Here is a 12,871-nt window from a genome sequence, read left to right on the forward strand (position 1 = left end):
CATGGAATATCCAGGGGAGGCGGCGAGAGCTGCGACGAACCCACCACACACACACACACACACACACACACACACACACACACACACACACACACACACACACACACACACACACACACACACACACACACACACACACACACACACACACACACACACACATTGTAAGTGCACATTTTATATCCGGTTTTTATAACGTTGTTACACACCTGATCGCGCTACGTAGTGCTTTCCCCTTTCTTATATATAGCATCCCATTGATGAGACGAGCCCGGAGAGAGACCCACACACCACGAGTACTATACGGGTAGCAGCCCTATCTGCCAAACGCCTTTATATCTCTTACATCTGGTGAGTGGGCACACCAAAAGAGCCAAGATTTCCACGCATTTCTTACCCTATTGTCAATACATCTACACTTACTGTATATTTTGCACTGTTTTCTTTGTGTTTCCCATATCTGCTCCTGTTGGATTGTATGAGATGTTTGTCAGTAACACACAGACCGGGCCGCACAGTTCAGAACATTCACTTTATATGCAGATTATATATATATATATAAAAACAGGACAGTGACACGGAGCCAGAGAACTTTACAAGGGCTAAAATATATATATATATGTACAGAAAACCGGGATTTGTCAGATAAAAGCAGATGCGCGTCACCCCAGGCACACAAGGGGTTAGGGATCCATTCGGCAAGTCACCAGGTGCTGTGGGATCGAGTGTAATAGGATCCTGCTCCCACCTGTCTCCTTTATACAGGATCAGTACCAGGAGGCGGCTCCACTGGATCAGAACCGCGCTATTCCTAGTCCAGGATGCTCTGGATCAGAACCGTGCTATTCCTAGTCCAGGATGCTCTGGATCAGAACCGCGCTATTCTTAGTCCAGGATGCTCTGGATCAGAACCGCGCTATTCCTAGTCCAGGATGCTCTGGATCAGAACCGCGCTATTCTTAGTCCAGGACGCTCTGGATCAGAACCGTGCTATTCCTAGTCCAGGATGCTCTGGATCAGAACCGCGCTATTCCTAGTCCAGGATGCTCTGGATCAGAACCGCGCTATTCTTAGTCCAGGATGCTCTGGATCAGAACCGCGCTATTCTTAGTCCGGGACGCTCTGGATCAGAACCGCGCTATTCTTAGTCCGGGACGCTGTGGATCAGAACCGCGCTATTCTTAGTCCGGGACGCTGTGGATCAGAACCGAGCTATTCTTAGTCCGGGATGCTGTGGATCAGAACCGCGCTATTCTTAGTCCGGGACGCTGTGGATCAGAACCGCGCTATTCTTAGTCCGGGACGCTGTGGATCAGAACCGCGCTATTCTTAGTCCGGGACGCTATGGATCAGAACCGCGCTATTCTTAGTCCGGGACGCTGTGGATCAGAACCGCGCTATTCTTAGTCCGGGACGCTGTGGATCAGAACCGCGCTATTCTTAGTCCGGGACGCTGTGGATCAGAACCGCGCTATTCTTAGTCCGGGACGCTGTGGATCAGAACCGCGCTATTCTTAGTCCGGGACGCTGTGGATCAGAACCGCGCTATTCTTAGTCCGGGACGCTATGGATCAGAACCGCGCTATTCTTAGCTCTGGTGTCCTCGGGTTCCAATTGGTAGGATTGCGGTTTAAACTGCGTCACAAGCGTTAAAATGGCGTCTCATGGGCTGCGCGGTGCCACTGCTGTGACATAGCAGGTCACTGCTGGGAGACGGAGGGTGCTGTGTACGTCTTGAACCTCTCGTGCGCGCTCTGCTGGCTCAGGAGACGCAGCGCCATGCTGTCTAATCCCTCCTGCAGGCCGGCCTTCTGCGAGACCTCCACTGTGTAATCATTGGCCTGGGGGGAGAGAGACAGACAGTCTGGAGAGAGAAGAGACCGCGCAGAGCGAGCGCCGGGGAGAGAGGTGACAGAGAGAGAGGGAGGGAGAGAGGTGACAGAGAGAGAGAGGGAGGGAGGTGACAGAGAGAGAGAGAGAGAGAGAGAGGTGACACAGAGAGAGAGAGGTGACAGAGAGAGAGGTAACAGAGAGAGAGAGAGGTGACACAGAGAGAGAGGTGACACAGAGAGAGAGGTGACAGAGAGAGAGAGAGAGGTGACAGAGAGAGAGAGAGAGGTGACAGAGAGAGAGAGAGAGGTGACAGAGAGAGAGAGAGAGGTGACAGAGAGAGAGAGAGAGAGAGAGAGAGAGAGAGAGGTGACAGAGAGAGAGAGAGAGAGAGAGAGAGAGAGAGAGAGAGGTGAGAGAGAGAGAGAGAGAGAGGTGACAGAGAGAGAGAGAGAGAGAGGTGACAGAGAGAGAGAGAGGTGACAGAGAGAGACTGCGCGGGGAGGGGAGTCCGCGCAGAGAGAGAGCGCGCGGGGAGTCCGCGCAGAGAGAGAGCGCGCGGGGAGTCCGCGCAGAGAGAGAGAGCGCGCGGGGAGTCTGCGCAGAGAGAGAGAGCGCGCGGGGAGTCTGCGCAGAGAGAGAGAGAGCGCGCGGGGAGTCCGCGCAGAGAGCGCGCGGGGAGTCCGCGCAGAGAGCGCGCGGGGAGTCCGCGCAGGGAGTCCGAGCAGAGAGCGCATGGCGAGGAAACAGTGTTTTTTATCTGCCGTCAAATTCTCTGTTTCCACGGGAAGCCCTTGCTGCAGTTTCACCTGGTATCAGCGGTTACCATGGCAACATCACGTGTGCATGGCGGCAGCCATTTTAACCTCCCAGGAGCTACATTTTCAGCATATTGCAGAATTCAACGACAGATTTATAAAATGGCGGATTGCCAATGAGAGCGGCGCGGTAATAATGGTTGTTTTTATGGCGAGAGCGTGCCACGGCTGTACAAGGAAACAGTATATTATATACCCGTATGTCTGGCGTAACCCCCCCCCCCCAGGATGTTGAACAAAGGAACGCACACCCCCTCCCTGTCAGAGACCTCACAAGTCTCAGGGTAAGGGGTCTACAAACCAACACCAAGAATACGTCCCACAGGAAAGCCGCCCCCCCCCCTCCCCCGATCCGGTGCCGGGCGGACCCCCGGACTCACCAGCTGCAGGGACGCCAGCATGTACCGGCACACCTCGTACGGCTGCTTGTCTGCGACCAGGCTGGCGAAGGAGCGCCACTCCCCGACCCGGCTGAACCGCGACACCAGGCGGTCTCCGTAATCGTGGATATCAAAGGGCCCCTGGTCCTCCTGCAGCAGAGAAGGTGCGGGAGACGGTGAGACCCGCGCCCGGGGGGCTGGGAACGCCCTGCGACACAGCCACCATCAAACGGATAAAGGGGCAGAGCAACGAATGCATTGGGAACACAGAGTCCCAGTATCTCCGCTACTTGTGTTTATCTGTTTGATAAATCCATCGCCGGAACAAGTTAATGACCAACGAACGTCTCAGCGATCAGACTCTTTGCCAGACACTGTGCCGCACTATTATCTGTTAAAAGTTATACTCGCCACTTCCAGACCTCAAACCCCTCCCCCTCGGCAACAGGTCAGGTTTTCAGGATATCCCAGCTTCAGCACAAGTGGCTCAGAGGCTCAGTCGAAGACTAAGCCACCCACGCTGAAGCTGGGACTGACTGAGGCACCCACGCTGAAGCAGGGACGGACTGAGGCACTCGCGCTGAAGCAGGGACTCATGCACCCATGCTGAAGCAAGGACTGAGGCACCCATGCTGAAGCAGGGACTGACTGAGGCACCCACGCTGAAGCAGGGACGGACTGAGGCACCCACGCTGAAGCTGGGACGGACTGAGGCACCCACGCTGAAGCAGGGACGGACTGAGGCACCCACGCTGAAGCTGGGACTGACTGAGGCCCCCACGCTGAAGCAGGGACGGACTGAGGCACCCACGCTGAAGCTGGGACTGACTGAGGCCCCCACGCTGAAGCTGGGACGGACTGAGGCACCCACGCTGAAGCAGGGACGGACTGAGGCCCCCACGCTGAAGCAGGGACGGACTGAGGCACCCACGCTGAAGCAGGGACTGACTGAGGCACCCACGCTGAAGCAGGGACGGACTGAGGCACCCACGCTGAAGCAGGGACTGACTGAGGCACCCACGCTGAAGCAGGGACTGACTGAGGCACCCACGCTGAAGCAGGGACTGATTGAGGCACCCACGCTGAAGCAGGGACTGACTTAGGCACCCCGCGCTGAAGCTGGGACTGACTGAGGCACCCCGCGCTGAAGCTGGGACTGACTGAGGCATCCCGCGCTGAAGCAGGGACTGACTGAGGCACCTATGCTGAAGCAGGGACTGACTGAGGCACCCCGCGCTGAAGCTGGAACTGACTGAGGCACCCCGCGCTGAAGCTGGGACTGACTGAGGCACCCCGCGCTGAAGCTGGGACTGACTGAGGCACCCTGCGCTGAAGCTGGAACTGACTGAGGCACCCATGCTGAAGCAGGGACTGACTGAGGCACCCGCGCTGAAGCAGGGACGGACTGAGGTACCCACGCTGAAGCAGGGACGGACTGAGGCACCCCACGCTGAAGCTGGGACTGACTGAGGCATCCCGCGCTGAAGCAGGGACTGACTGAGGCACCTATGCTGAAGCAGGGACTGACTGAGGCACCCCGCGCTGAAGCTGGAACTGACTGAGGCACCCCGCGCTGAAGCTGGGACTGACTGAGGCACCCCGCGCTGAAGCTGGGACTGACTGAGGCACCCTGCGCTGAAGCTGGAACTGACTGAGGCACCCATGCTGAAGCAGGGACTGACTGAGGCACCCGCGCTGAAGCAGGGACGGACTGAGGTACCCACGCTGAAGCAGGGACGGACTGAGGCACCCACGCTGAAGCTGGGACTGACTGAGGCCCCCATGCTGAAGCAGGGACTGACTGAGGCACCCACGCTGAAGCTGGGACTCATGCACCCATGCTGAAGCAGGGACTGACTGAGGCACCCACGCTGAAGCAGGGACTGACTGAGGCACCCACGCTGAAGCTGGGACTCATGCACCCATGCTGAAGCAGGGACTGACTGAGGCACCTACGCTGAAGCAGGGACGGACTGAGACACCCATGCTGAAGCAGGGACTGACAGCCTAAAACCTGACCTGTTGGGGGGCTTAGGACTGGAGTTGAGCGCCCATGGATGGACTGACCGTTATATCACTTCAGAGACCAGTATTGCCCGAAGAGGGGTCAGTAAGTCTGCAGAATTGTACCAATAACGCGGCCATCATTTTACCCGCACACAGCGCGCCTCTGCAGACACTGCCGCGCGGGGAGCGCCGTGTGACAGCGAGGGGAGCGCCGTGTGACACAGCGCGGTGAGGCCGCGCGGGGAGCGCCGTGTGACAGCGCGGTGAGGCCGCGCGGGGAGCGCCGTGTCACAGCGCGGTGAGGCCGCGCGGGGAGCGCCGTGTGACAGCGCGGTGAGGCCGCGCGGGGAGCGCCGTGTGACAGCGCGGTGAGGCCGCGCGGGGAGCGCCGTGTGACACAGCGCGGTGAGGCCGCGCGGGGAGCGCCGTGTGACACAGCGCGGTGAGGCCGCGCGGGGAGCGCCGTGTGACACAGCGCGGTGAGGCCGCGCGGGGAGCGCCGTGTGACACAGCGCGGTGAGGCCGCGCGGGGAGCGCCGTGTGACAGCGCGGTGAGGCCGCGCGGGGAGCGCCGTGTGACACAGCGCGGTGAGGCCGCGCGGGGAGCGCCGTGTGACACAGCGCGGTGAGGCGGCGCGGGGAGCGCCGTGTGACACAGCGCGGTGAGGCCGCGCGGGGAGCGCCGTGTGACAGCGCGGTGAGGCCGCGCGGGGAGCGCCGTGTGACAGCGCGGTGAGGCTGTGTGGGACCGTCCCTGCACTGACCGCGTCCCATACCTGTTCCTGCAGCTGCGGCCCCATTTTCTCCTCCCACTCGCGCACGCGCAGCGAGAGCGCCGTCTCCTGCGCGTACTTCTGGGAGCTGGCGATGAAGAACTCCTGAGGAAGGAAGAGAACAAAATCAGGCAGAGGCGCCGTATCCCGCAGGGCGACCGATACCAGGACCGCGACAGTGACACAGGCCAACCGTGACAAGGGACGCGTCCTACAGGGTAACCGCGACAAGGGACGCGTCCTACAGGGTAACCGTGACAAGGGACGCCACCTACAGGGTAACCGTGACACGGGACGCCACCTACAGGGTAACCGTGACAAGGGACGCCACCTACAGGGTAACCGTGACACGGGACGCCACCTACAGGGTAACCGCGACAAGGGACGCCACCTACAGGGTAACCGTGACAAGGGACGCGTCCTACAGGGTAACCGCGACACGGGACGCCACCTACAGGGTAACCGTGACAAGGGACGCCACCTACAGGGTAACCGTGACAAGGGACGCGTCCTACAGGGTAACCGTGACAAGGGACGCCACCTACAGGGTAACCGTGACAAGGGACGCCACCTACAGGGTAACCGTGACAAGGGACGCCACCTACAGGGTAACCGTGACAAGGGACGCCACCTACAGGGTAACCGCGACAAGGGACGCCACCTACAGGGTAACCGCGACACGGGACGCGTCCTACAGGGTAACCGTGACAAGGGACGCGTCCTACAGGGTAACCGTGACAAGGGACGCCACCTACAGGGTAACCGTGACACGGGACGCCACCTACAGGGTAACCGTGACACGGGACGCCACCTACAGGGTAACCGTGACACGGGACGCCACCTACAGGGTAACCGTGACACGGGACGCCACCTACAGGGTAACCGTGACAAGGGACGCGTCCTACAGGGTAACCGTGACACGGGACGCCACCTACAGGGTAACCGTGACAAGGGACGCCACCTACAGGGTAACCGTGACAAGGGACGCGTCCTACAGGGTAACCGTGACAAGGGACGCCACCTACAGGGTAACCGTGACAAGGGACGCCACCTACAGGGTAACCGTGACAAGGGACGCCACCTACAGGGTAACCGTGACAAGGGACGCCACCTACAGGGTAACCGCGACAAGGGACGCCACCTACAGGGTAACCGCGACACGGGACGCGTCCTACAGGGTAACCGTGACAAGGGACGCGTCCTACAGGGTAACCGTGACAAGGGACGCCACCTACAGGGTAACCGTGACACGGGACGCCACCTACAGGGTAACCGTGACACGGGACGCCACCTACAGGGTAACCGTGACACGGGACGCCACCTACAGGGTAACCGTGACACGGGACGCCACCTACAGGGTAACCGTGACAAGGGACGCGTCCTACAGGGTAACCGTGACACGGGACGCGTCCTACAGGGTAACCGCGACAAGGGACGCCACCTACAGGGTAACCGCGACAAGGGACGCCACCTACAGGGTAACCGTGACACGGGACGCCACCTACAGGGTAACCGCGACACGGGACGCCACCTACAGGGTAACCGTGACACGGGACGCCACCTACAGGGTAACCGTGACACGGGACGCCACCTACAGGGTAACCGTGACACGGGACGCCACCTACAGGGTAACCGTGACAAGGGACGCGTCCTACAGGGTAACCGTGACAAGGGACGCCACCTACAGGGTAACCGCGACACGGGACGCGTCCTACAGGGTAACCGTGACACGGGACGCCACCTACAGGGTAACCGTGACAAGGGACGCCACCTACAGGGTAACCGTGACACGGGACGCCACCTACAGGGTAACCGTGACACGGGACGCCACCTACAGGGTAACCGCGACAAGGGACGCCACCTACAGGGTAACCGTGACAAGGGACGCGTCCTACAGGGTAACCGTGACACGGGACGCCACCTACAGGGTAACCGCGACACGGGACGCGTCCTACAGGGTAACCGTGACAAGGGACGCCACCTACAGGGTAACCGTGACACGGGACGCCACCTACAGGGTAACCGTGACAAGGGACGCCACCTACAGGGTAACCGCGACAAGGGACGCCACCTACAGGGTAACCGCGACACGGGACGCGTCCTACAGGGTAACCGTGACACGGGACGCCACCTACAGGGTAACCGTGACAAGGGACGCCACCTACAGGGTAACCGTGACACGGGACGCCACCTACAGGGTAACCGTGACACGGGACGCGTCCTACAGGGTAACCGTGACACGGGACGCCACCTACAGGGTAACCGTGACACGGGACGCCACCTACAGGGTAACCGTGACAAGGGACGCCACCTACAGGGTAACCGCGACAAGGGACGCCACCTACAGGGTAACCGTGACAAGGGACGCCACCTACAGGGTAACCGTGACAAGGGACGCGTCCTACAGGGTAACCGTGACAAGGGACGCCACCTACAGGGTAACCGTGACACGGGACGCCACCTACAGGGTAACCGCGACAAGGGACGCCACCTACAGGGTAACCGTGACAAGGGACGCCACCTACAGGGTAACCGTGACAAGGGACGCGTCCTACAGGGTAACCGTGACAAGGGACGCGTCCTACAGGGTAACCGTGACAAGGGACGCGTCCTACAGGGTAACCGTGACAAGGGACGCCACCTACAGGGTAACCGTGACAAGGGACGCCACCTACAGGGTAACCGTGACACGGGACGCCACCTACAGGGTAACCGTGACAAGGGACGCCACCTACAGGGTAACCGTGACACGGGACGCCACCTACAGGGTAACCGTGACAAGGGACGCGTCCTACAGGGTAACCGTGACACGGGACGCGTCCTACAGGGTAACCGCGACAAGGGACGCCACCTACAGGGTAACCGCGACAAGGGACGCCACCTACAGGGTAACCGTGACACGGGACGCCACCTACAGGGTAACCGCGACACGGGACGCCACCTACAGGGTAACCGTGACACGGGACGCCACCTACAGGGTAACCGTGACACGGGACGCCACCTACAGGGTAACCGTGACACGGGACGCCACCTACAGGGTAACCGTGACAAGGGACGCGTCCTACAGGGTAACCGTGACAAGGGACGCCACCTACAGGGTAACCGCGACACGGGACGCGTCCTACAGGGTAACCGTGACACGGGACGCCACCTACAGGGTAACCGTGACAAGGGACGCCACCTACAGGGTAACCGTGACACGGGACGCCACCTACAGGGTAACCGTGACACGGGACGCCACCTACAGGGTAACCGCGACAAGGGACGCCACCTACAGGGTAACCGTGACAAGGGACGCGTCCTACAGGGTAACCGTGACACGGGACGCCACCTACAGGGTAACCGCGACACGGGACGCGTCCTACAGGGTAACCGTGACAAGGGACGCCACCTACAGGGTAACCGTGACACGGGACGCCACCTACAGGGTAACCGTGACAAGGGACGCCACCTACAGGGTAACCGCGACAAGGGACGCCACCTACAGGGTAACCGCGACACGGGACGCGTCCTACAGGGTAACCGTGACACGGGACGCCACCTACAGGGTAACCGTGACAAGGGACGCCACCTACAGGGTAACCGTGACACGGGACGCCACCTACAGGGTAACCGTGACACGGGACGCGTCCTACAGGGTAACCGTGACACGGGACGCCACCTACAGGGTAACCGTGACACGGGACGCCACCTACAGGGTAACCGTGACAAGGGACGCCACCTACAGGGTAACCGCGACAAGGGACGCCACCTACAGGGTAACCGTGACAAGGGACGCCACCTACAGGGTAACCGTGACACGGGACGCGTCCTACAGGGTAACCGTGACAAGGGACGCGTCCTACAGGGTAACCGGGACAAGGGACGCCACCTACAGGGTAACCGTGACACGGGACGCGTCCTACAGGGTAACCGCGACACGGGACGCCACCTACAGGGTAACCGTGACACGGGACGCCACCTACAGGGTAACCGCGACACGGGACGCCACCTACAGGGTAACCGTGACAAGGGACGCCACCTACAGGGTAACCGCGACAAGGGACGCCACCTACAGGGTAACCGTGACAAGGGACGCCACCTACAGGGTAACCGTGACACGGGACGCCACCTACAGGGTAACCGCGACAAGGGACGCCACCTACAGGGTAACCGTGACAAGGGACGCCACCTACAGGGTAACCGTGACAAGGGACGCCACCTACAGGGTAACCGCGACACGGGACGCGTCCTACAGGGTAACCGTGACACGGGACGCCACCTACAGGGTAACCGTGACAAGGGACGCGTCCTACAGGGTAACCGCGACACGGGACGCGTCCTACAGGGTAACCGTGACACGGGACGCGTCCTACAGGGTAACCGTGACACGGGACGCGTCCTACAGGGTAACCGCGACACGGGACGCGTCCTACAGGGTAACCGTGACACGGGACGCGTCCTACAGGGTAACCGTGACACGGGACGCCACCTACAGGGTAACCGTGACACGGGACGCCACCTACAGGGTAACCGTGACACGGGACGCCACCTACAGGGTAACCGCGACAAGGGACGCCACCTACAGGGTAACCGTGACACGGGACGCCACCTACAGGGTAACCGTGACACGGGACGCCACCTACAGGGTAACCGTGACAAGGGACGCCACCTACAGGGTAACCGCGACACGGGACGCCACCTACAGGGTAACCGTGACACGGGACGCCACCTACAGGGTAACCGTGACACGGGACGCCCCCTACAGGGTAACCGCGACACGGGACGCCACCTACAGGGTAACCGTGACAAGGGACGCCACCTACAGGGTAACCGTGACACGGGACGCCACCTACAGGGTAACCGTGACACGGGACGCCACCTACAGGGTAACCGCGACAAGGGACGCCACCTACAGGGTAACCGTGACACGGGACGCCACCTACAGGGTAACCGCGACACGGGACGCCACCTACAGGGTAACCGTGACAAGGGACGCGTCCTACAGGGTAACCGCGACAAGGGACGCCACCTACAGGGTAACCGCGACAAGGGACGCCACCTACAGGGTAACCGCGACACGGGACGCGTCCTACAGGGTAACCGCGACAAGGGACGCCACCTACAGGGTAACCGTGACACGGGACGCGTCCTACAGGGTAACCGCGACAAGGGACGCCACCTACAGGGTAACCGCGACAAGGGACGCCACCTACAGGGTAACCGTGACAAGGGACGCCACCTACAGGGTAACCGTGACAAGGGACGCGTCCTACAGGGTAACCGTGACAAGGGACGCGTCCTACAGGGTAACCGCGACAAGGGACGCGATCTATAGGGTAACCGTGACAAGGGACGCCACCTACAGGGTAACCGCGACAAGGGACGCCACCTACAGGGTAACCGCGACACGGGACGCCACCTACAGGGTAACCGTGACACGGGACCTGCAGGGCAAGAGGGTGACAGTGACAGATGGGACACGCCCTCCCCCCAGGGGACCGCAGTGATAAGAGACAGGACCGCGTCACTGCCCCAGTACTGCGAGCAGAGAGGGTGACAGGGTGACAGGGGGACAGGGTGACAGCGCCACTCACCACGTTCCTCCTCACCAGCTCCTCATAACTGAACTGGTCCGGGTGGTCAGACTCTAAGGGATACAGGGGGCAGAGGTCACAGCAAGCAGGACACTCAGTACATATATCACAGGGACAGTCCCTCCCACCACACGACCTTTGGCCCATGTGACCCTGGCAGAGATGGGCGCTGTCCCTCTTACTGCAGGACACACTCAGCCGGTCCCTCGGGCACGGAGGGGCCCGCGGCGTATTATACCCGTACCCATGTCCCGGAGCGCGGGCTCGTCCTGCAGGCACGCCGGCATATCCTCGCCCAGAGCTTCATGGTCAGAGAGATCATCTGTACAGGAGGACAGGAACGCCATGAGCGCGCTCAGAGCGAGAGCCCACAAGCGAGAGCGCGTACAGGAGAGAGCGAGGGCCAGCGCGCAGGAGAGAGAGGGCCAGCGCGCAGGAGAGAGAGGGCCAGCGCGCAGGAGAGAGAGGGCCAGCGCGCAGGAGAGAGAGCGAGGGCCAGCGCGCAGGAGAGAGAGAGCGAGGGCCAGCGCGCAGGAGAGAGAGCGAGGGCCAGCGCGCAGGAGAGAGCGAGGGCCAGCGCGCAGGAGAGAGAGAGCGAGGGCCAGCGCGCAGGAGAGAGCGAGCGCCAGCGCGCAGGAGAGAGCGAGGGCCAGCGCGCAGGAGAGAGAGAGCGAGGGCCAGCGCGCAGGAGAGAGCGAGGGCCAGCGCGCAGGAGAGAGAGAGCGAGGGCCAGCGCGCAGGAGAGAGCGAGGGCCAGCGCGCAGGAGAGAGAGAGCGAGGGCCAGCGCGCAGGAGAGAGAGAGCGAGGGCCAGCGCGCAGGAGAGAGAGAGCGAGGGCCAGCGCGCAGGAGAGAGAGAGCGAGGGCCAGCGCGCAGGAGAGAGAGGGCCAGCGCGCAGGAGAGAGCGAGGGCCAGCGCGCAGGAGAGAGAGAGCGAGGGCCAGCGCGCAGGAGAGCGAGGGCCAGCGCGCAGGAGAGAGAGAGCGAGGGCCAGCGCGCAGGAGAGAGAGAGCGAGGGCCAGCGCGCAGGAGAGAGAGAGCGAGGGCCAGCGCGCAGGAGAGAGAGAGCGAGGGCCAGCGCGCAGGAGAGAGAGGGCCAGCGCGCAGGAGAGAGAGAGCGAGGGCCAGCGCGCAGGAGAGAGAGAGCGAGGGCCAGCGCGCAGGAGAGAGAGAGCGAGGGCCAGCGCGCAGGAGAGAGAGAGCGAGGGCCAGCGCGCAGGAGAGAGAGAGAGGGCCAGCGCGCAGGAGAGAGAGAGCGAGCGCCAGCGCGCAGGAGAGAGAGGGCCAGCGCGCAGGAGAGAGAGGGCCAGCGCGCAGGAGAGAGAGAGCGAGGGCCAGCGCGCAGGAGAGAGAGAGCGAGGGCCAGCAAGCAGGAGAGAGAGAGCGAGGGCCAGCGCGCAGGAGAGAGAGGGCCAGCGCGCAGGAGAGAGCGAGGGCCAGCGCGCAGGAGAGAGAGAGCGAGCGCCAGCGCGCAGGAGAGAGAGAGCG

The 12,871-nt window shown here is 61.9% G+C and overlaps 1 protein-coding gene across 1 annotated transcript in view; it reads right to left on the minus strand.

The window, feature by feature from the left end:
* Positions 1-509: 509 nt before the first annotated feature.
* Positions 510-12,871, minus strand: part of NCAPH2 (non-SMC condensin II complex subunit H2) — a 33,549-nt gene continuing 21,187 nt past the window's right edge. The window contains exons 4-8 of the mRNA XM_075581788.1: positions 11,629-11,706; positions 11,385-11,437; positions 5,812-5,913; positions 3,029-3,178; positions 510-1,841 (exon numbers count right to left, since the gene is read on the minus strand). Of these exons, the coding sequence (XP_075437903.1) occupies positions 1,701-1,841; positions 3,029-3,178; positions 5,812-5,913; positions 11,385-11,437; positions 11,629-11,706 (524 nt within the window). The 3' untranslated portion in view covers positions 510-1,700. The remainder of the gene's footprint in view (positions 1,842-3,028; positions 3,179-5,811; positions 5,914-11,384; positions 11,438-11,628; positions 11,707-12,871) is intronic.

The sequence above is a fragment of the Ascaphus truei genome, unplaced genomic scaffold (genome assembly GCF_040206685.1).
Source record: "Ascaphus truei isolate aAscTru1 unplaced genomic scaffold, aAscTru1.hap1 HAP1_SCAFFOLD_1579, whole genome shotgun sequence".
Lineage (NCBI taxonomy): Eukaryota > Metazoa > Chordata > Amphibia > Anura > Ascaphidae > Ascaphus > Ascaphus truei.